Genomic DNA, 25,765 nt, shown 5'->3' with positions numbered 1-25,765 from the left:
AATATTCCATTTTGTTTATGTAATTTCGAATAATTTCGTATCTTTTATTTATCATTGCTACTCATTTCCACATCAAAAGCTAGATCCATCTCCAACCGAATGGGGGCCTTCTTCAAGAGCCACAACCTCTCTCTTGCTATAAAAGTAAGAATGCTGCGATGCTACGTCTAATCTGTTCGTTTTTATGGCGTTGAATCGTGGACCTTGAACGAAGATATGTGCAGAAAATTGGAAGCATTTTTGAGATGTGGCTGTATCGGAGAATACTTAAAATCCCGTGGACTGACCGAGTCACCAATGAGGAGGTCCTCAGAAGAATGAAGAAGAACCGAGAGGTACTGACCACCATAAAATCTCGAAAGTTACAGTACTTTGGACACATTATGCGAAATGAATCCAGATATGCCCTTCTATAAGCCATCCTGCTAGGAAAAATATTTGGACAACGGGGTCCAGGAATTACATGATCGATTTTTCAGACCTGTCGAGAGTCCATCCAAAAATGCTTGTCTTGATGAGGTGACTGACTTATCAATCCATGTTTTTCATTTAGTATGACCGGCGTTAATCCAAGTCTCATCTAAATAATATATTTTACGATTGCCATTCCTATAATCTTTTATCTGCCTTAAAAATTCTCTTCTCCAGATTACAAGGTCATCTCTGTCTGTAAGCATACTGTTCCTGCCACGTTTTTTAAATTTGAATTGAAGTTTTTTCAAAAGCTTCTAAAAAGTAGTACGTTTGAAATCAGGTAGATTGGGTCATCGTTGACCTGTTATAAAACTCTATCTATCGTGGGAATTTCATTTCTAAAAAAGAATTGATGCACTATTCCTCTTATCGCTCTAATAACTTTAAACACAGAACTATCCGATACTCAGATTTTCTTATAACTCGTGTTTATACACGTTTACGATTAAATGGCCGTTTTTCAATCTCTTTTTGGGGGGAGTTAAAGGTATGTTTACGAGTTCATTGGCAGAATCCGTTTCCGACATATTAATTTGTTTTAGTGACTGTGTATACAAACCTGCAAAATATTATTTACAGGCTAATATTCTAATAAAATAATAGATAATAGATAGATAATAGATAATTGAACAGATATATTAAAAAGGTCAATACTCAAAATATTTATTTTCAAGGTGTTACAGAAGCGACCAATTTCGAGGCTTACAATATTTGCCTCATCCTCAGGCAAAGCAAAAAGTTTGTTTTGTTAAAAAACAATAATATAGATATCGGCAATAAGAAGTTTGCCGCTTACATCCAGGGTACTGTCTGTCTTCATCTTTTCCTTTATGACTCTATCTATTGTAGTGAGCTGATATGTTGATCATTATATATGTTGTTGTTGTCAAAGTTTTTTTATTATTAAAAAGGTAGAATTATCTTCTGGTTTGTAATAAAATTAAAAGTAGGTAAAGACAAATACACATACAGTATAAGCTGCCACATCCGGACTTTATATAGTTTAAAAACTTATGGAAGATAGAAAATCACATATTATGCAGTATGATGTCCTTTTTTTGTTGTTTTTGTCACAGGTTCTTACAAGGTAAAGACCTAAAGCTCTTTACTTAGTAAGACCTTTTATTTACATACGTATATAATGATCAACATATCACCTCACAATGATAGTGTCATAAGGAAAAGATGAAGACAGACAGTACCCTAGATGTTAGCGGAAAACTTCTTATTGGCGATATCTATATTATTGGTTTTTAACAAAACAATCTCTTTGCTGGACCTGAGGATGAGGCAAATATTGAAAGCCTCGAAACCGATCGCTTCTGTAAAACTTTGAAAGTAAATATTAGATTGTGAGTATTGACCTTTTTAATATATCTTTTCAATTATGGACTGACACTTGCAACCCTTTTATCATCGTAACAATTATTATAATAGAGTCAAAATAATTTACTTACTTCAGTTGAGAGAAAACAGCAAACACCTTAAAAATGTTCACAGTTCTAAGTTTATTTAAATAACACTATAATTATAAACCGACACTATTATACAAACACACACACATAAGTAAAAATTATATTTATATACCTAATTAAATTCAACAGACATAAATGTGATTCGTAAGGATTACTGAATCCATATCTGTTAAAACTGCAAATTATGCGTCTTTGTTTAGAGGTGTAGATTGTCGTTACTTGTGAGTTTCTACTTGTTACTTTTGATACGCTTTTGTATATAATCAGTTACAGTATAAGTGATTTTGTAACAAGGAGATACCTCTTCAGCATCTCTAGATTTTGGGAATGAATATATCACGCGTCCGTAGTGTTGATATTCTACTTTTCTGTTAGGCGAATATAATATAGTATAGTTAAATTTACAAAGTAAATCAACACTTCAATGTCCTGATGATTCATTTATTTGAAGCAATAAATGGGTGATTTTTTATACTTTTATCTATTCTTCGTGTTCGTCTTTTTCTTGTTTAAGATCTTTTCATATGTTCGGCGCCGAACCGGTCCCGCCTGGTCACATAACTATTCGTTCGTCAGTCTTCGGCGACCAATCTGTTGAAAAGATGGAAAGTTTCTCGGATGAAGAATTAACAAATAATATTATTATTATTTCCTGCCAAATATTATTTTTAAAATTAATGTTCATGTATTTTGCATGCGACAAATCATATAAAACATTATATTTTCTCACACATTCTATTAATTGTTCGTGAATAATTTTATTTTGTTCACTTGTACCGCCCGTCATGTTCCCGGCAAAACCAAAAAATTCGTCGCTGAGATTATAAAATCGGCCGGGCGATAGACGTGTCGAAACCTGACTGCTGGGAAACTGTTCGTCAACTGATGAATGTGAATGCCGGCGGCATATTTCTAATAAAGAATATTTTGTATGACGGATTGTTCGGTTCGGCGCCGGGACTGTGACGAGACGTGACTGATGATGTGTTTGAATCGACCTTTATCACTGTAGTATTTTTATAAAGGTAGACTGTTAACTTAAGGATATCTTAATAACACAATCTGGAAGAAGATTGACACAAGACAAGACACAAAATCAAGAATCTTAAGGAGCAATTAGACATATATTAATATACACGGCGGAGACAAGACCTGACACATCTACGACGAGACGACTACTAGAAACAACACAGATGAAAATACTTTGACGAATATTAAGGAAAAGTCTGTTAGATGAAGAGAGAAGCGAAAACACACGAAGAGCATGCAATATAGAAGACATAAATGGATGGGTGACAAAACGGAAACAGGAGCGGAACGAACACATTAGTAGAATGGCAGTGGATAGAATAATACGAATAGCAGAAGATAAGTCACCAAATTGACGAAGAAGTATTGGCAGACCAAGAAATAGATGGTGAGATAATTTAAACAATTTAGAAGGCTAATATTGAAGATATTTATTTAAATCCTACATACAAGAAGAAAGAAGAAAAAGATTGTTAACTATTCCTTCATTTGTTCGGTGATTTTTCTTGCGTGACTTTCTCTCTATCGCAATTTTTGGTACTTTTTATTCCTCCATTCTTTGCACGTAACTACACAGCATTAACGTGTTCCCATTGTGCTAAATTTGGCACGCCACATTGTACTTCTACGTTCTCATTTCTTACATAGTCACTTCCATGGTTTCTATCCCATATGTAATAATAGATCTAATTCAAATTTTGTGAATTCTATATTTCATCATCATCAGTAGCTCGACAACCCTTTCTGGGTCCTGGCTTGTTCTAGGATTTTCCGCCATTCTGTTCTGTTCCTTGCTTTGTTTTTCCAGTTGGTAATCTTAAGTGTTTTCAGATCTTGCTCCACTTGTTCCATGTATCTAAGTGTGGGTCTTCCCTTTGACCTTCTTCCTACTGGTGTTTGTCTCATAATATGTTTTGGTGTTTCAGTCTCCAACATTCGTTCAACATGGCCCATCCAGCGCAGACGTCCGATCTTTATGGATGTTATGATCTCGGGTTCGTTGTATGCTGTGTACAGTTCAAAGTTATATCTTCTGCGTCATATGTCATTTTCCTTTACCCCCTTATATATGTGTCTAAGGATTTTTCGTTCAAATGTGCCTAATAGGTTTTCATCGCTTTTCGATAGTGTCCATGTCTCTGATCCATATACAAGGACCGGTTTTATCAGGGTCTTGTATATTTTGCATTTGGTGCTTCTTGTGATGTTGTTAGATCTTAGATGTTTAATTAGTCCATTATATGTTTTATTAGCGATATGTATTCTTCTCTTAACTTCTTCACTGACATTGTTATCTGCGGTAACTAGTGAACCTAGGTATGTAAAATTTTTCACGCTTTCGATGTTATAGTCTCCTATTGTCAGATTCTGTAGGTTTCTTTGGCCTGTCGATTTACTGACCTTCATGTATTTGGTTTTTATTTCATTAATGTTTAGGCCACTGTTTTGTGCCGCTCTTTCTATCGCATTAAATGCTTCTATCATCTCTCTTTCGCTTCTGGCTATGATATCAACATCATCTGCAAATGCCAATATTTGTACACTTTTTGTTATTATTGTTCCTCTGGTGTTGACTTTTGACTCCCTAATTATTTTCTCTAATGTGATGTTGAATAGAATACAGGATAGGGCATCTCCCTGTCGTAGGCCCGTTCTCACATGAATTGTATCTGTTAGTTCGTTTTGAATTCGAATTTTGCTTTGTACTTTAAGTGTTTCTTTTATGATATCAATGAGTTGAGTTGGAATATTAAAGTCTTTCAGTGCATGAATCAGAAATTCTCGATGGATGCTATCATAGGCACTCTCAAAGTCAATGAAAAGATGATGTGTGTCTATATTAAATTCACTAGTCTTTTCCAAGATTTGCCTCAAGACGAAGATCTGATCTATTGTGGACTTCTGCCCGCGGAAACCACATTGATATCCCCCAACTATTTGTTCCGCATATGGTCTCAATCGGTCATACACAATATTTGACAGTATTTTATATGCCACAGTCAGTAGCGTTATTGCTCGGTAGTTTTCACATTGAAGCTGATCTCCCTTCTTATGTAGTGGAATAATTACTCCGGTATTCCAGTCTTGTGGCAGTTGTTTATTATTCCATATGTTCACTATTAGTTCGTGTATCGCATTCAATAGGGAGTCTCCACCTTCCTTTATTAATTCTGCGCTGATATTGTCTAATCCAGGTGACTTGTTGTTTTTCAGTCTGGTAACTGCTTCTTGCATTTCAGCCACTGAAGGTGGGGTTGTTTCTCTGGTATCCGTTTTATCCAGTATAATTCCATCATATAGTGGATCTTCGTTTTTTTCAAACTTTTCTTTGAAGAATTCTGTCCATCTTTGTAGTATTTCACTCTGTTGAGTTACTATATCTCCTTCTTTGCCTCTACACATCATTGTTCTTGGTTTAAATTCTTTTCTACTTTTGTTAAGTTTTTGGTAGAATTTTCTGGTTTCTGATGGTTTATTTAGTTCTTCCATTTCTTGGAGTTCTTTTTCTATGTGTTCTCTTTTCTTTCTGCGATGTATTTTCTTCTCTTCCCTCCTTAGCATTCTATATTCCTCCTCTGCCTTTCGTGTTCTATGTCGTTGTTGTAGTCGTTGATATGCATTATTTTTCCTCTCTGTTATATTGCGACACTCTTCATCGAACCACTGTCCTTCAGTTGATTTGGGCTTTTTTGTAGACCTAGGATCTCTTTGGCCGCGTCTTGTATGATGGTTTTACACGCTTCCCATTCTCTGTTTATTTCCTCGTGCTTTTGTCTGTTTTCTAGCCTTACTTTTATTCTATATTTACCTTTTACTATTAACTATCTGTTGTTCCAAATTACAGGCTTGTGGTTCAGGCTTTTTAAATCTTTTGTAGGGTGGTGTGCAATAAAGAGGTCAGATCAGGCTAATTCATTTTTGCTTATTCTCTACCTCATGTGGAGAGCGGTTAAGTCTTCTATTATTTTATTCGTTAATAAATGAAAGATAAATGTGCTTAGACTTTGATGTAAGATCTTCATTTTTTGAATGTCTCTGTTGTTCTTTCTTGATTGTTGGAAAAATTTATCTTCCATGTTAATCACTTTTAGTTTAGCAAATAAACTTTTCCCGTGATTTCTGATGTGTTTGTCTTCAAATTATTTGGCTTTGTTCCCGACTTTCCTTCTAACTTGTTTTACAACTTTTTTTAATTGTAGGGGAGAGTTGGACAAAACGGAATAGCTAACGTTATTTGACTCACAACTATTTGACTATGCTATTGATATCTACTTCGTCTTAACTGTAACTTCTTCATTGACCACTTCTTATGTTTAAGTATAGTTACGCCTAAATCATTTGACGATAGCATTTAAAAAGTCAATTTTTTTAAAAATTGCAAAGTATCCCGTTTTGTCCACCTGCTCGGGTAAAACGGGATGGTTTTTGAACGTGAATAAAGATGATATTGAAATTAAATATATTGACTTGAAAAATAAAACATTATTCATAAACATTAATATGCGAGTATGGCTCACCATTATTCTCTATCCCGGGGCAAGTTTCGTGAGCCCAAAGTCTACAGTGCTTACACATTACCCAACCATTATCTGATTTTGATTTGGAATAAAGTTTCAAGCAATAAATACAAACTTCGTTTTCGTCTTCATCATCTGAACTGCTATCCCTTTTGTTTCTTTCTCTTTTTTCTTTTCTTGGTTTTGGAACAAATTTCTTATTTTTTCCTTTGCCTTTCCAATTTTGTTTTTCTTCCAAATTAAGTTTTGGTTTTTTGATGGGATTTTTACCTATAGACCTCTCCGATTCTTCTTTATAAGGTGTTGCGGTTAACACAGGTGTTTTTCCTCTCCTTTTATCATTAGGGTTAATTTTTCTTTCTGCGTGAGGATGGGCAATTAGTTCTCTGAGAGTGACTTGAAATTTATTGATAGAGTACGAACAAGAGGGTATCGCATTACCATAGAACTTGTTGCAAGAAAGAAGAGGAGGAGTAATACGACAATTTTCCTTATTTTCAAGCACCTTAGGAGATTTTTGTGGTGTAAAAGTATCTGAAGGCAATGTATTTGGAGAATTCTTATTTACTGCATCACCATCAACTTGGTTTTGTAATAATGGTGGTATACGAGGTGGAGAGCGCCGATTATTTTCTAAAACGTGACCAATCATCCGATCATTCATCGGTGTTTATGTGGTTTCAGCTGGTTCAAACATCCAGTTTTTAAAAATATCCGGATTGAGAGGTTAAATGCCAGTCTTTCTAAACCCATTCACAGCGGTTTGTACGCTAGCAGCTTTCATATATGCGCTTCCGAAAATTTTTCCTATTTGGAAGACTGTGATTGGTCGACCTGGATGTTGCTGCATCCATTTTTAAACTTCTGGCGTATAATAAGTGCTGAGTGGTGACATGAAACTGAAGTCTAGAGGCTGCAATCGATGCGTGGTATGCGGAGGGAAGCACAACATTACAACACCAATATCTCTAGCCTTCTCTATGACGTCAATATTTTTTGTGTGGGTCGTATGTCCGTGTAAAAGTAAAAGAACAGGATGTTCTTTGGAGGGTTTTGAAAACTCAATAAAATGACCAATTAGTAAAAATTTCTTTTTGCATCCATCCTGACGAATGATAGAAAGCTTTACTGCCAGGTGGATCAGCAGCTCAGGTTTTGCTCTGGACCTGGGAACCATGTAGTATTTGCCACAAGCCACAGATCAACAATTAATCAGAGTAACCTCCTGCTACATTCAAATAGACGGTATCTGTAGTGATTAACATCCCCGGTCATTAGATGGCGCCGCTTATTTTTAAATTATCGTCGGTATCCCGTTTTACCAGACTATCCTGTTTTAGCCAACTCTCCCCTAAAGATTACTCCAATACCAACCATTGTACAAAGACCTGAAGAAATAAAATCGTACACCTATAAATTTGGAAAAGCTTCTGCTACAACAACTGATTCCAATGCTATTACTAATTAATATTGTTGTTGAGTCTCTATTTTAAACATGTGTTAACTGAAATAAATTAACTAAATAGTATTTTTTTCTTATGGCTTGTTTAAATTTCCTATTTAATTGCATGTTTTGTTTTATTTGCAACACAGTTAATCCATTCCAAAGAGGACTTAATTATTTAGGACAGTTCTCATATTTCTTATGATAACTTTATTGTTATTTGATATATTTGATTACGTTATTTGATTATATTATTTGATTACTTTGTAATATTTATATTATTTGATATTTTGAATATATTATGATATAGTGAATTTTATCATTTTTTATTTTGATTGATATTTTAATTTTTCTCTTTCTTTTGTGAACATATCATTTCTGTTTTTTTTTTGGGAATTCAAACATTTAAAAAAAGTAGCGCCTTTTTTTTAGGATGGAGGATTCTCTTCCATGTTTCATTTTTGTTATTTTATATTTATTCTTTCTTGTGTTTCTCACCATAGACGACCCTACGCATAATCTACCAGAACTGGGCAACAGTGCCTTCGAGCACATAGTGTATCGGTGTTCTGAGTTAACTTCTTAATAATAGTTTACTGTCTACGGTACAGTATTATCAACTGCGCTAATTATAAACATAGTTAAAAATATTGATGAAGTTTATGAAATCTACTTGGAAATAAAAAGAGAGATATTTTAATTATTGACTTTAAATTTTGCCATAGATATTGAACCTGCAATTGTTTTGACATTACATATATAGAGTAAAGAGTACATATTAGAAAAAGAAAATTAATTCTCCCCTTTTTTCTCATCCCATTATCCACTTACAATTGCTTATAATTATTTGAGAATAATCAGAATGTAAGTGGACGTCCGGTACATAAATAAAATCCATGCAGTTGTTAATTTCAGTGAATCATAAATATATTTTTAAATATAGATCACACCATTTCAAAGTGATTGTATTTATAAATAGACCAATACTTATTCTTCAGATTATTTTAGACTGCTTACTTATATTTCGTTTATTAGATCATCTTAAAAAACGGCTTTGAAATCAATTTACTTTAAATAAATTATTTACTAATGGTTATATGTTTTTTATCGATCATTTATCTGGAGAAACTTTATGGTTTCTTTATTATTTAAAAATAAACAGAAAAGAAATATTCAAGCGATATTTTTTATTAGAAACTTAAATAATAGCAGTCCAGCGTTTGACGATTTTGGCTCGCAAATCTGTCGAATAACACCGATTGACGTGAAATTTTGATAGTACGTAAGGAGTAGCTCAGGGATCAAAAGTTAGATTGTGCCGTTTTGCGCTTTGATGCCACCTTTTTTCAGAGATAGAATTTATTAAAATGCAATTTAGTATGTGCTGGAAATAAGCCCCAATTATACTTTAAAATAAGTTTATGTTGACGTTTCGATTTCCACATCCGAAATCGTTATAAAAATACAAAACATTAGGTAATAAATTAAACAAATTTTGTTTTTGTCACGTAGTAAAAAATTCTTCTAATAATTTAATTTTATCTTATTCATACTGAGAATTCAGACATTATATTATACATTTTAAAGTAGATGACTTTTAAATGAAAGGTATTGTCAATATTTTTGAGTTGCGTTCTTGGGACGACTTTATTGGAAGATAGTTCATTAGATTACATTGAATTAACTTTAATTTAAGAATAGCATGTAATTGTTCTGTCAGAAAAACTATAGCATGTGATTCGTCTTTAAAAAAGACAACCACATGCAATGATGACAGTAAAATTCTCCTGTTAGTGATCCGATAATAAATCATGAGGAAAAACACAAAAAAACCTGTAACCAGATACTACTGCATTCTGCCGAGGAATTTGTGACGCAATTGATTTCATTTAACATAATTAGAGCCTCCTCTTTAATTTTTCTCTTTTTTCCGTCTGTTTCTTTCAGGACTATACTCAAATCTCTTCATTGAATTCATATGATCACTTTCCCATGCGTGTTTACATATTTGAGATATATCAAATTCTAAATTTTTGATATAAGATTGATGTTCACTTATTCTAACATTTAATAGTCTTAAAGTTTCACCTAAATAAAAATGTTCGCATTCACAAGGTGTTTTATAAATACAATTCTTTGTTCTTGTTTATTGATAGGTTTAGTTTTTGATAAAATAGATCTCAATGTGTTTGTTCAGTGGCGGATTAAAGCTAAAATGGGCCCAAGGCAACATTGTAATTTCGGGTCTATTTTTCAGTTGTGACACATACCTTGCGTTTGGTAATTTGTTTTTACAGCATATAGTATCTATGTAGTTCTATTTAATTGTCTGATTCCAAGAAAAAAAAAGGTAAAAAATAATATACATTTTACAAAAATTAAATAGACAAATTATGATTTCAAACTAACATAAACATAATTTTTTCGTCTTTTCGTTGAAGAGTATTATTTGGAGCATTTATTCTCTCTAAAATCGTTTCCCATATAGTAAATAATAGTTCGTACTCAAATGTATTAGGTTTTTTTGTATAAACCGACAGCTTCGGACCTTGTTAATGGGTTTTGATTTCTTTTGAGACGTTTATAATTTTCCTTTAAGGCGTTCACTTTCATTCCACATGTGGTCACTTTCATGAAATAATTACCATTATTTTCAATAAAAAAATACTTTATCTTTAGCACGAAACACTAAAGAATATGAAGAAATAAATTTGATTGTCGCTACCACACGTCTAAGTACTTTCCTACAATATTTTTTTTCATTATCATTTGTCTTTCCAGTTCAGTGTCAATTTATGCTGTAATTTTAGATCTTGTTATAGAAATTAAAATGAAGTTAATGTGGTCACTGGAGTTTTCATGCTCTGACAATTTTTTATGTACTTTTTCCAATCATTCGTCCCTTTTGTCATTAGCGTTGTTTGCTTGGAAATCAATTTAATTTTTGGTTTTACTATAATCCAACCAATCTCTTTCTACTTTTTCTTTGCTATTAATAATTGTTCTGAAGAAGGAGGCAATAGTTAATTGTCTTGTGATTTGTTTTGACCCTTCGTTGCATCGAAGAGAAGAGTCTGGACATAATGCAATATTGTTTACAAAACTCTTAGTTGCATCATTACTTTGAGATGATTTTAAATTTATATTTTCTCTTTTTGTTTCATCTTCGCAATCAGAACTGCTTAATTTTTTGTGGTGTATAAAAAAGTAATATAAAACGTAACATAAAAACATCACAAACGAGAACACGTATTAATAAAAGAAAAAAAATGATTTATGGCAAAGTCACAGTAAGCAGTTCAGTGGGTGTTTCAGCAGATATTTCTTTACAACTTTTTCGAAACTATTACAGCTAGCTATTCAATATTTTTTGGTAAAATATTGTAATACCAACATATAGTTAAGGCAATTTTTATCGTGAACATCAAAGACCCTGTTTTCTGTGAATTTCAGTCAGAACTTGAAATATCAACAGAGTCGGTAGCGGCATAATTTTGAATTTTATAAAGAAAGATCGGCAATGTTCTAGATAACTAATACCTGCTAAAATCCTGATAGATTACTTTTGCATTCTGAAAATTTGATGTGCATATGAGCCGACCCGTTCCGTCGATTATATCTGGTTATTCCCAATAGTTTAACAGTCTCTTTGTTATCCGGATCATTATGTAGATTACTTGCAGATATAACCAAGTTTTGCGTTTTATCGTAGTTTCAGTTTGTTTGCAGCAAACCATGTGCTACATTTAGTAGAAACTTCCTCGTAAGACATTTTTAAATCATCATTATTTTTTCCTGATATAAAGATGTCGTATCATCTTCGAATTGTACGGATTTATACGGAGATATGAATTTAGGCAAATCGTTGACATAAATAATAAACAAAAGAAGTTCTAAGGCCGAACCTTGTGGGACTTCATATTTTACGGATCGAAAATCCGATAGATGACCTTTAGACACTACCGCGTGGTGTCTGCCACATAGGTAGGAAGTTATAAGCTTAAGAGGGATACCTCTAATTCCATAGTAATTTAATTTGTGGAACAAAATGTCGTGTGAATCGCAGTCAAAAGCCTTTGACAAGTCTGCCAATCACCTCGCTCGCAACATTATATACCGCGTTCGTAGTAAAACGAATACTTCTTGGACTCAAAAGATAAATATAATTGTTGTTTTACAACCTTTTCAATCTTTCCCAAAAGTAGAAATAATGCTTATGGGTCAGTAATTGTCAGTTTTTGAGGAATCCCCTTTTTTATAGATAGAAATACTCCTCTTCTTCTTCTACTTCTTGGAGATCTTTCTTTCGATCTGTTTAATTCTGAAGCTGCCTCTGGTTAATTTCCTGGGAGATAGATTGCCAACTATCCGTCCATCTTTTAGGTAGTCTTCCGGGAGGTCTTGAACCGGGCGGTTTGTATTTCCCACCCTGTCTCTTCTTGTTTTGCCCACCATTGTTCTTAGGGTTTTCATTTCGGCAACCCTTAGCATCTGTTTCGTTTTATTGGTATCTTCGCACACTTCTATGCCATGTGTCATGATCGGTCTTATGCAAGTCTTGTAGATTCTAATTTTACTATCTGTGCGCATATACGGATTTGACCAGACTATCTCCCGCAGGGATCCCGACAATGCGGATGCTTTGTTGATCTGACTCCTTAGGTCCTTTACTGGGTCGTGTGTGCTTGATATATCTATGCCCAGATATCTGAATTGCATCACCTGTTCTATGGGGTTGTTCTCAACCACTAACTTACATCTGAGCGGATCTTTTGCTATTGTCATACATTTAGTTTTGTTGGTAGAAATGGTCATATTTAGTTGGCGGCTTATTTGAAAGAACTGAAAGAGCTGTCTCTAAAGATCATCTGCTGCATCATCTGCGTAACACACCATACCAATTCTTTTGTTGCCCATTCTGTATCCGAGATTAAGAGATGTTACCTTGTTTATAATTTTGCCCATGAGTAGGTTAAACAAGAAGGGGCTTAAACTGTCGCCTTGTCTAATTCCTCCCGGTGTTATTTTTAGTGAATTGGTCTCCTGCTCTAACTTTGGTTACATTGTTGTTATTTAGGTTATGGACTATCTTTGTTATGTTGGTCGGTGTTTTATTTTCTATTAATATATTTAGAATGTCTCCCAGGCAAAACCCTGTCAAACGCCTTCGTCAGATCAATGAAGCAAATATACGCTGACATGCCGAACTCTATAGCCTTTTTGTTTTATTTGTTTTATTATGAATACTGCATCTGTTATAGACCGCCCTCTTGTAAACCTTGTTGTTCTTCAGCATTAGAACAAGTTTTTGTCCTTTTTTAAATATGGGGAGTGATGCTCTTATGCCATTCCTCTGGTGTTTCTGTGTCGTTTAAGATTTTGTTAAATAGTTGTGACAGTTTACTTGCAAGTTCAGGCCCTTCATATTTTCGTCCTATTCCTATCCCTAAAATCGTCTTGTTAATTTCGTGAACATCCCTACAATTGGAATTATTAAGAGACTAAATTATTTGAACAATCTCGTTGACTTAGAATCAGAAATCCACGAAGCATTTGCAATAAAACAGCATTGTGTTGGAATATTTTTTGATATAAGCAAAGCATATGATACAGTTTGGAAATATTCAATCATTAAAACACTCAGCAACTGGTTAATAAGGGGTAACATATTAAAATACATTTCAAATTTTCTTGAAAACAGACAATTTCAAGTTCGAGTTGACGGAACATATTCTCAAACAAAAATTCAACAAAATGGTATACCACAAGGATCAAATTTAAGCACAACTTTATTCTTAGTAGCAATAAATTCGATATTAAGACAAATTGAAAACCCCGTCAAAGCTAGATTATACGCTGACGACCTAGTTATTTTCTGTAGAGGAAAAAACATAGCAACGATTCACAATCACATTCAAAAAGCGTTAACACACATTGAGAAATGGTCAGCTACAAGTGGACTTCAGTTTAACACTACAAAAACGAAAGCAATCTGTTTCTCAAAGAGAAATCAAATCCAAACAAAAGAATTATATCTACACGAACAAAAACTAGATTATGTAGAAGAAATCCGATTCTTGGGTATGACGTTTGATAAAAAATTAACTTGGAAGACACATATTCAACAGCTGAAAAAATCCTGTCTACCTGGTATAAATTTACTACGATCCCTTGCCTTTAAAAACTGGGGTGCCGATTATTCAAGTTTAATACTTATTTACAAATCCATAATTCGATCAAAACTTGACTATGGAGCCATCGTCTACAACTCCTCCAAAAAAACACATTTGAAGCCACTAGATATTATCCAAAATAGATGTCTACGTATTTCTTTAGGTGCTCACTACACAAGTCCCATTCAAACTCTTTATTGGGAAAGTGGAGAACTTCCTCTTTCTTTCAGAAGACAATATCTAAGCCTAATATATGCAGCGGCAGTGTCATCAAACCGAAATAATCCAGTACTGCATAACGTTTTTGCTGATCGATTTACAAATAAATTCCAACAAACACATCAAATTGATTATCCTTTTTACTTTCGTATAAAATCATACTTATCCAAATTAAATTTTCAATTTCCAAAAACCTATGATACCTCTTCAATCCACAACCCAGCACCATGGACAATATCTATTCCTGATATCGACATCAGTCTAACAAACCTAAGAAAATCAGAGATATCATCAACCGTCATTAAACAAAAGTTTTATACACTATTAAACAGATATGGCAATACCTACAACGTATACACCGATGCGTCAAAAAATGAAGACAGAGTTGGAGCAGCAATTTATTCGGAAGACTCCTCAGTTAGTTTCAAATTGCCATCAATTACAGCCATCTTTTCGGCTGAATTATTTGCAATTCTAAAAGCACTATTGTTAATACAAAACAAAAACAAAGAAAGATGTATAATAATCACAGATTCTTTAAGTTCATTATCCTCACTGACTCAATTGTACTGTGACCTTGTGAACTGTGACCCTTCTTCTTCTTATTAAAAAAGAACTTAAAAACATTGCAAATAAGAACATCCAAGTTCACTTTTTATGGGTACCTTCTCATATAGGAATTGAAGGTAACAAAGTTGCAGATAAACTGGCTAAGAACGCACCAACTAACCCGATGTCCGAAGAAAGTAATATATTGGTACAAAACGATTTAAAACCATACTTAAAACAAAAAATAATTTAAAAATGGCAAGAAACTTGGAACAACACTCCATCAAGGCTATACGAAGTCAACAAACATTCACATCGTTGGAAACCAAAAATAAAAGACAGGAGAGAGCAAGTGATACTTACCCGTCTCCGTATCGGCCATACACGACTTACTCATGACTATTTATTACAGCGCAAAAATAAACCAGTGTGTGAAGTGTGCAACAGTGTTCTAACGGTAAAACATTTTTTAATACAGTGTCCCAAATATAATAGTGAACGACTCAAATATAACATACCCAACTCCCTAAGAGATGCCCTAGAAGAAAATACATACACCCGAAAAATATTTTCCTATCTTAAAGACTGCCAACTCCTTCAAAAGATCTAAAATGAACATTGTAACACACAAAAATATTATTATTATTATTATTATTGTAAACTAATGTATATTTTACTTATTGTATCTATATTGTATTAATCTAAATACGCTAATGACCCTGCGTGGTTGATGCGTTAATAAAATAAAAAAAAAATTATTTGAGATTGAGTATAGAACTCAAAATAAATGTTCAAAGAGGCGTAGACTATTGCAAAACTGCTAATTATTTTAGAGAGTTACCTAGCGCCAGTATTATGAATTATTTCCCTTGACATTTATATCATTGTTTATTTTTAATGTTGGCTCCTCTATTAGATTTGTTCTCAATGTGACTTGTCCAGTCAATTCAATGAATAATATTTACAGTATCGTAAAGTGAAAAATAGAAATGATGCAAAATCTAAAAATAAAATAAATTTTTTCAACCATGACCCATCACTGTATTTATTCGTATTCACAATCAATGTATATGCAATTTAGCTAGAAATAAATCTAATTCTTCAAATAGATCAAAACAAACGTTTACTGAGCTTACCTATTATAGCAACTTAACGTGAATTTGTTATAAAGATGCAAAAAATAAAATATATGGAGTATTTAATACTTACAGGGTGTAAAGGACGTCTGAACGGCTTCGGTCCGGGTGGCTGCCCGGGTGGAGGAGGCGAAAAAGCGTGCGGATGCGGCGGAACCGGGACCGGCGACATTGGCGTCGGCCATCTTGGCCGCGGACACGGCATACCGTACGGCAACCGGTTGCCGAACATGTTGGCGGCCGGGCTGCCCATTCGAGGGGGCGGCGATGGTGTGTAAGGGGAGCCTGGTCGGAAATGGAGAGGCGACCAGCCTCCCGGCGTGCCACTCCGATGGTTGCCCGAAGAGGGCGGAGGGCCTGGTCCGCCCGACATTGTGTACTGGATAAGCGAGGGTTAGTTTTGTGTTTGTTGTGCTTCTCCTGCCATCGGATCTGGAAAAAATACAAAGATTTCTATAAATTATGTGAAATTCAAAATCAACGAAATTAAAAATTGAGGAGTAGAGAAAAACAATCCACAAAAGAGGAGTCCACGAAAACAGTTTGCATGGAATTCAAAATTTAATGTTTCAAATTAAAACAAACTGTTTTACCTCAAACGTATAAATAGGTAATTTTTTTCAGTAGTACGTTGACATGTTTATAGAAGAAAATTCAAGAGAAGACAAAAAAGAGTATAGAGCCTCTGCCCCGTATAGAAATATTGAAAATACAAGAGCATTTACCAGTCTCATCTTGATATTTTGAGAGATCCAAACTTCAGTTAAGCGACTCATCGCATTTTTTACCATACCAATACGTCTCCGAAGTTCTGCTTCACAGTTACCATCGTTAGTAACACTAGACCCGAGATAGACAAAAATGTCCGCTATCTGGTATTCCTGTAACATATTAGTCAGTTGAATGGTGTGGAATCTGTCGACCACCATTATCTTTATCATAGCTTTATTGATTTTCAGAGCAACTTTATTGCTTTCGTACTCAACTCTTCGCAGGAGATTAAACATTTCTTGTTCATTTGCTGCTATAAGTGTAGTGTCATCACCAAATCTTAAATTGGAGATTTTCCTACCAACCACTGTTATTCCACTGGCCTTTATCCATCTAAAGCCATCCTCATAAAATGTTCACCATGAATGTTGAATAAGTCAGGTGACAACACGCACCCTTGTCTAACACCTCTTTCGGTCTTGAATTGCCTTTATAAATAAAATGCCTTTTGGTAGTCAACGAAGCATATAATCATAGGTACTTGAAATTCTCTAGACTTTTCAATGAGTTGTCTCGGGTTCGGGTTTTGTTCCCGTGTACCTTTACCCTTTTACTCTCACAACCCTCAGTAAAAGGGGTAAAATTATAATAGATATATCACGTCAAAGGATGTTAAATGGTAAGGATTGAACCCCGGTGGTAGTGAGGGTTGCCGAAGTCATAACTGTAATAAAACTTTGAGAAACTTTCATAGTTCATAGAACGTCCCGATAAGTACTACTTCCACGTCCACGTCTTCGTGACTCCTGGGCAATGTATAACGTACATGGGAATGCATTATGTAACGCCGTTATTCAAAGAAAAAGGAGCAGAAAAGGGTAGACATGTTGATAAAAAGGAATATAAAAGGTTCATCACCAATATTGACATCATAACTGAACGAATTATGAAAATATACATGAACGTCATGGAGAACAGAAAGGATTGTATTTATAACCATGATAAGACTTCTTTGATGAGGCTTGAAAGGTTATTAACGACATAGGAGATATCAGAGAAAAAAATTTACTTAAAGATTTTAATAGCCGAACCAGCAAAAGAAATAATGGTAAGATAGTGGAACAACACGGGAAAATACAGTAAATGACAACGGAGAAAGATTAATAGACCTGTGTGTAGATTATGATCTTCGAATAATGAACGACATCTATAAACATAAAGATATTCACACATATACAATGACACAATCAACAAGGGAACTCAACAACATATAAAGATAATAAGAAAAGTAGCAAAAGAAATATATTGAACGAGGACTATAAATACAAGCAACAAAATGTGAAAGAAGGTATGGAACATGCAAAAAATAAACAGTAGAAATAAATATAAAGATAGGCAATAATAGGAAATAATAGTGAAGAATGCTCCAGAAATTTTAAAGTTGATATAATTTGAAAATCACAGCTTCTATGATGATAATTTTTTTTTCATACTTATTTGTTTTTATTATACATTTCTTCTTTAATTGAGATCAGTCGTGTTCTTTCTGATTTAGTTTACTATTTGTTATAGAATTACCGTTTAATCTAACTTTTTTTGAAATACTTCTCAAAACAATAATTTATTTTAAGTGTCCACATTGTTATTATTATATTTCAATTTTATTTGGCAATATGCTTTCTTCTATTACACAAGTAAACACAACTTCGGAAACACAATGTAGTGATTGTTTAGTAAACATATCGCATTGAACTGAGTTATTCATGTTTCTAAAGAAAATATTTGCTGTATTTTCAACGATATATTTTCTTTTTTTCGGCGAGAAAGATATTAGGCAGTTTATACACGTTGTCCCAATAATTGGAGTACAAAATATGAGGAAATTCGATAAAAGATAAGTAAACATCAAAATGGATATTTCCAGTACATGACAATGGACAAAAACATATTTTATAAAAGTGTATACTTCAAAGGAGGATACACGATATTTAAACAAAGATATAGAAAACCAAACACACAATAACAGATATTCGAATTTCGTTTCAACTCAAAACTCAACTCAAAATAGCTCCAGCGCCTCTCAAGTGTGATTTTTATCGTAATTTCCATACTCCTAAAAACCTTTACAATGATGTCTTTACAAAAATCATTATATTGGTGAAAAAAGGAAATATAAAGACAAATACAACCAGAAGATTAAAGATCTATAGCAGAAATGGAGTCCTTAAAGGTAAGAATATTAAATAAAGAAGGAATGCAGTAGACGCAATATATTTTTGGATCAAAGAAGAAACATTATATTGGGCACAGAAGAAAAACGGTTTCATTTTTTTAAATATACACTAGTGATCTCGTCTATCCGAGAAGACGAATCCCCAAGCTGAGAGTGGAATCTTCATTGAAATTTCCCTACCACGTAAATCTTTCACAGACAATTTCCAAGTTCCCACATCTAAAAGAATACAATATCCATACGTGGATACATGGATCGATCCCATCGTAAATCAATATTATCAATGGAAATAGTCGCAGCAGAACTACTGTTATTTAGCAAATCATATTAATTACTATTTAAATGGGAATAAGCCACAATTAAAGGTTAAAATACGTTTATTGACGTTTCAATTTCCACTTCGGAAATCGTTCTCAAAATACAAACATTAGTAAATGAAACAAATTTTGTTTTTTTGTTACTTGGTGAAAAATTCTTCTAATAATTTAATTTTATCTGGCTCATCTATATTGACAATTCAGACATACCTTATACATTTTAAAGTAGACGACTTTAAAATGATATTGCCAATATTGTTGAGTTGCGTTCCTGGGACGACTTTACTTGTAAGATAGTTCATTCGATTACATGAAATCAACTTTAACTTGAGAATATCCGTCAGAAAAGATCATAACATGTAATTCGTCTTTAAAAAGACAAATATATGCCATGATGACAGTAAAATTCTCCTGTTAGTGATTCCATAGTAAATTATGAGGGAAAAACCAGGAAAAAAAACCTCATAATACTATCCCGACATGATAAGTATTTGATCGTGCATTTAGTTTACCTTCAATAAACACCAAATTCCGATTTTATATGTTTGTTATTTAAAAAACATAAATGATGTATTCTCTATATGTTACTGACTTACCAATACTGGTATTTTCCTTTTAATAACTTCCTCTTTCAATATGGGTAACCAGATCCTACCACATTCTGCCGAGTAATTCGCGACACAATTGGTCTCATTTAGCATAATTAGAGCCGCTTCTTTGATTTTTCTCTTTTTACCATCCGTTTCTTTTAGGACTATATTTGAATCATTCCATTGAACCCTATGTTCATTATCCCATGCGTGTTTACAGATTTGAGATCTATCAAATTCTCTATTTTTAATATAGGATTGATGTTCACTTATTCTAACATTTAATGGTCTTGATGTTTCACCTAAATAAAACTGATCGAATTCACAAGGTATTTTATAAATGCAATTCTTTGTCCTTTCTTGTTCATTGTTAGGTTTGGTTTTGGACAAAATAGATCTCAACGTGTTTGTTGTTTTGAATGTTGTTGAAATGTTGAATTTATTTTCTATCCTTTGAAGCTTTTCCGATAATCCTTTTATGTATGGTATTGTTATTTTCCTCGTATTATTCCTTGCATATGCTGTAGGATCTCGTTCTAAGTTGTTTTGTTCTATTCGATCGATTGTTGAAAATTCCTTATTTATAAACGATAAAGGATAATCATTTTTTAATAAAACAGATGTTAACAAATGTTTTTCCTCCAAGAACGAATTTTCGTTAGAACAAGTAATTTTGGCCTTATCGTATAAGGATTTAATAATTCTCTTTTTAATATTAATATTGTGATTTGATTTGAAATTTAAATATTTGTTGGTGTGTGTTGGTTTTCTATACACCTGAGTTTCGTATCCAGTATCGTTCTTAGAGATTAAAACATCCAGAAAAGGTAATGTGTTATTATATTCCTTTTCCATAGTAAATGTTATTGTCTCTTCTTTATCGTTTATATCATTTAGGAATGTGTCCAACAACTCTGATCCATGAGGCCACATTTATGTTTTTTAAATAACAAACATATAAAATCGGAATTTGGTGTTTATTGAAGGTAAACTAAATGCACGATCAAATACTTACCATGTCGGGATAGTATTATGAAGTTTTTTTCCTGGTTTTTCCCTCATAATTTACTATGGAATCACTAACAGGAGAATTTTACTGTCATCATGGCATGTATTTGTCTTTTTAAAGACGAATTACATGTTATGATCTTTTCTGACGAATATTCTCAAGTTAAAGTTGATTTCATGTAATCGAATGAACTATCTTAAGTATAGTATATAAGTAAAGTCGTCCCAGGAACGCAACTCAACAATATTGGCAATATCATTTTAAAGTCGTCTACTTTAAAATGTATAAGGTATGTCTGAATTGTCAATATAGATGAGCCAGATAAAATTAAATTATTAGAAGAATTTTTCACCAAGTAACAAAAAAACAAAATTTGTTTCATTTACTAATGTTTGTATTTTGAGAAAGATTTCCGAAGTGGAAATTGAAACGTCAATAAACGTATTTTAACCTTTAATTGTGGCTTATTCCCATTTAAATAGTAATTAATTTAAAATGCCACAAGAAAATAGCTTCAGAACAATACAAATCATATTAGTTTAACCTTTTTGGCTCTCGGAAATTTAAGAGATATTGTTGCCATCTTTGACTGGACGAAATACAGCCTTAGAGACTTTCAGAATAGCAATAAACAAAAGATGCAAATGCAAAAAAGCTAGTAAACAAGGTCGAACAGGGCTCAACAGGTAGTTGAGAAGTGAGAATAGAAGTACCTTTTACAACGTAAACAGCGTAATGTGCTCTTTTCTCAACTGAGACATATGATATATAATGGTCATAAAGGATAAAAGGATAGCAGAAAAATGTAAAATACAATTAATAAATTCATTGATAGGACTTAGAATTTCGATTGGTAATCTTCGTAATACAGATGATTTGGTAAAACAGCGAACAGCACACACAGACTCTTTGTAACTTATCGTAGGTTTTTTTTGGGAATCTGAGTGTTCATTTCTTGATTCGTTATTGCTAAGCATCATGTTCTGTTTCACCTCAGCGCCGTCATATTAATAAAATTGACATCCTGACGTCATACTAACGAGTTTTCAGTGCAAGAAACTAATTCAACTCAAAAATCTGAAGTGCCACAAATGAAATGATACTTAAAAATACCTCTCATTTGTCTGATTCATTGAGGATAAAATTATCTTTGATATTATTACAAACCACTAAACGTACGAGGAGTCTGGAGAACGATTCTCGAATTGGTCGAGAGAAAATCTAAAAATATCGCGAATTTCGCACGAAAATATTTTTTGCAGGCAAGTAGGCGTTTTATCTTCAATCTTTGCAACAGTATTAAAAAGTGTATCTATTTATTTCTGTACGTATATGCATGAGATGACCGGTGGACCGAAACGGAATTTTATTTAGTGGGTTGTATATTGGATCATAACGTGGCTGTTATGATTTAATGTCCACTAAAAATGTGAATCGAATCAAATGAAATGAAAAGTTACGAGCACAAATTTTATTAAACAATACTTCAAAATTGGTTACTAGAAATGTAAAATTCCAGATTATTTGTAACATGTGATGAATTATATTATTTATATCCATCAAACTAACTTCTTTTTTCTTGTTCGTTGTCCTTCTATTGTTATAGACTCTTTGGAGTTTTTCAATTATATTATCAACTAATTGTCAAGTTTTTGTAAAGTTTAACTTCAAATTTGTCTTTGATTATTATTTGCATCATCTATAATCACGCGGGTTATCTGTCTATCCGTCTGAAACCGAAAATTGTAACTCGGAAACAACTAATCTTGATGAGCAGGTTAATACGGCACTCAATTCTCTATTTTATCCGGGCTTGAAATCGGCAGTGGGGCCGCTGAGCTGATCGATCTACTCAGCGGTCAATCAGACAACTGGCTCGACGTTGTAGACACAACTCTACAAGCAGTAAGTACGAGAAGGCATAGAACAGAACGGTATATTGCAGGACAGAAAATTTTAAAAGATCGAGGTTCTCTAAGGGCTCTAGCATCCTACTGATGATGTAAAAGACTAAACTAAAACGACTTAGACCGCAAAAGTAATATGAGTATAATTATTTAACCTCTAACTCCACCTCCGGATCAAAAATCAATGTCAGCGACAAAAAAAAGCTGGGGCCGAACTACCACTGGAAAAATACTCGGACAAGCGTAGGGTAAAATGTACATTGCTCGGACGTACGTTAATAGGGCTGAAGTACTATGAAAAATAAGCAAGAATCAATTTACAGCAAGAATAATAAAAGGCTTCCTTACTGAGTATTTGTAAAGCTGTTTCATACATAATTAAGTTGCAGACGGTGGCATATAACCTAAAAAAATCAACTACATTTTGCATTTGCTAGAACTAGGTGGCAAATACTTTTTGGAGATTATCAAGCCACCAAACCAAATCAAAAAACATATGATCCTCGTTAACTAGACCTGTACAAGAAGAATTCTGAAATGCTGCTAAATGGTTGTTAAAATTAATTAGAGACAAGGTCTGGTGAAATAGCTAAAAAGTTAAAGGCTTAATTATTTGTGAAAGTGGTTCTTGCTGGCTGTTCTAGCTTTTTAGCAGAACATAGAGTATAGAGTTCACAGGCGTTTAGATTGTAAGTAAATTTCTTTTTTGCCGCTGTCCGCTGATTTTAGGTATCTATGTAATCGACTACTTAAGTCTGACGTCACAATAGGCGGAGATTTTAAAAGCCTTTCCAAACATTTCTAATTTTTGTGTATTTGTCGCATAATAAGTTGGAAATATTGGTTTTTTTAAATGTTTGAAGAATAAATAAGGACTTTTGGTTATAAACGTTCATTCTGTGCGATTGGTATTATTTGTGAGGTAGGAATATCTGAGTATTACGATATTTACTATCAATGTTCATATTTTAAGGTTATGTTATTATATGATTAAAACTTTAATTCTGTTTTTACTGTATTTCAAGATGTTTTTTTGTTGTTTTTATCAGCGTTATTTCAAAATCAATCAATAAATCATTGAATTTATTTACGGAGTTAAAAAATATTTAAATTATTGTGAATTTATTCTGTTAAATACTCAAGATATTCGTTTTCTCGTAGTTTAAGTTGTAATATAACATTCTGCGGAAACATTTCTATCGAATCGCCATAATATGTGTTTAAAAAACGTTTTTTAAATGTTGTAATAATTTTTTAGTTTATTTTTTAGATCTGGGTATATAATGGCTAATAAACGTGTATTGAAGATATCCAGTACTACTGAATTTTGTCAGTAATGACAACAAAACTACCATTAACTATTTAAACAACGAGAAAACGAATATATTTAGTCTTTTAGGGGATAAAATTACTAGCAAAATCACATTTAGGTAAAAAAATTAGGTTTAAATATTTTTTAACTTCGTTAATAAATTCAATGATTTATTTAATAATTTTGTAATAACTCTGATAAAAACAACAACAAAATGCATTGAAATACAGTAAAAAATAATTAAGTTTTAATCAAACCATAACATAACCTTAAAATATGAACATTTATAGTAAATATCTTAATCCTTTGATATTCTTACCTCAAAAATTCACGAACAACAAATAATACCAATCGCACAGAATAAATGTTCATAACCAAAAGTTCTTTTTTATTTTTCAAACAATTAAAAAAAACAATATTTCCAACTTCTTATGGGACAAATACACACAAATTAGAAATGTTTGGAAACGTTTTTAAAATCCCCGCCCATTATGACGAAGCGGGATTGCGTAAAGGTTATGGTACCATAGAATAGAACACCTATAGACAATAAGGACACTTCTAGCTAGAAAATTGTAACAAATCGCTTCATTTGACATTTGTGGGTTAAATAAGGCATTCGATTCCATAGAACTTTGGGCCGTATTAAAAATTATGAATAGCGTAAGGATTGATGTCAGATATGGAATACTCCAAAAATAGATATACGTCAATGCCACTATGCAACTAAACGTAGCGGAAGGTCTCAGAACAAGCAAAATAAAATCGGAAAGAGGAGTTATACAGGGAGAAATTAGGAGCGGAATTAAAATCGATAGTAGATTTTTAAGTTATCTAAGAATTGCCGATAACATAGTACTTGTAAGCAATGATACAGAGGAACTACTCAAAATAAAAAAGTCTGTCCAAGCGCGATTACATCAAACAATTTCAATAATTACTTTTCTTCAGTAGCTAAACATATTAGAAGTTCTTTTAATTCTACAAATGAAAATGTAGCCATAGATTTTTTGAAAGATGTATACTCTCCTTGCGACTCTTTATTTTTATTACCTGTTAGTGATACTGAAATCAGGAATGTTTTGCATAGATTGAAAAATTCACACTGCACGGATTTTTATTTCTTAAACAACAAAATAATTGTGGAAACAATCAATTGAATTATTAACAAATTAATTATACTTTATAATAATTGTCTTACTGAAGGAATTTTCCCAGATGTATTAAAAGTAACAAAAGTGCTACCAGTGTTCAAAAAGGGAGCTTTAGAAAAACTAGAAAAACACAAAATACTTCACTGTAATTAATATGGGTTTAGAAAAAAGTGTAGCATGTAGTGTAGTATGTAAATAGTATAGAAAAAAAGGTGACAGGAGAAATTGTAAAAACTATAGAGGGATATCGGTCACAAGTTCAATGAGTCGACTATACGGTCGAATACTACGGGACCTGATAGAGGAAGATTATCAATCGTCTGAAGACGAAGAACAAGGAGGATTTAGAGCAGGTCGTTCATGTACAGATAACATCTTCTGTCTTAAACAAATTATAGAAAAGAAAATTGTGACAAATAGAGAGTTACATATGACTTTTGTAGATCTTGAGAAGGCATATGACACAGTCCCGCTAAATAAACTATGGGAAGTCCTGGGCACATCAAACATACATC

At 33.1% G+C, this 25,765-nt stretch overlaps 1 protein-coding gene across 3 annotated transcripts in view; it reads right to left on the bottom strand.

Moving 5' to 3' along the window:
* The window catches only part of Msp300 (Muscle-specific protein 300 kDa), a 477,430-nt gene that overhangs the window by 447,607 nt on the left and 4,058 nt on the right, over positions 1 to 25,765 (bottom strand). For all 3 annotated transcript variants that reach the window (XM_072530648.1, XM_072530657.1, XM_072530658.1), the window contains exon 2: positions 16,091 to 16,449. In XM_072530648.1, the coding sequence (XP_072386749.1) occupies positions 16,091 to 16,390 (300 nt within the window). In that variant the 5' untranslated portion in view covers positions 16,391 to 16,449. The remainder of the gene's footprint in view (positions 1 to 16,090; positions 16,450 to 25,765) is intronic.

Source organism: Diabrotica undecimpunctata, chromosome 4, assembly GCF_040954645.1.
Source record: "Diabrotica undecimpunctata isolate CICGRU chromosome 4, icDiaUnde3, whole genome shotgun sequence".
NCBI classification, from domain to species: Eukaryota; Metazoa; Arthropoda; class Insecta; order Coleoptera; family Chrysomelidae; genus Diabrotica; species Diabrotica undecimpunctata.
Note: the sequence above shows the minus strand (reverse complement) of the source record. Positions and strands in the feature narration are given on the sequence as shown.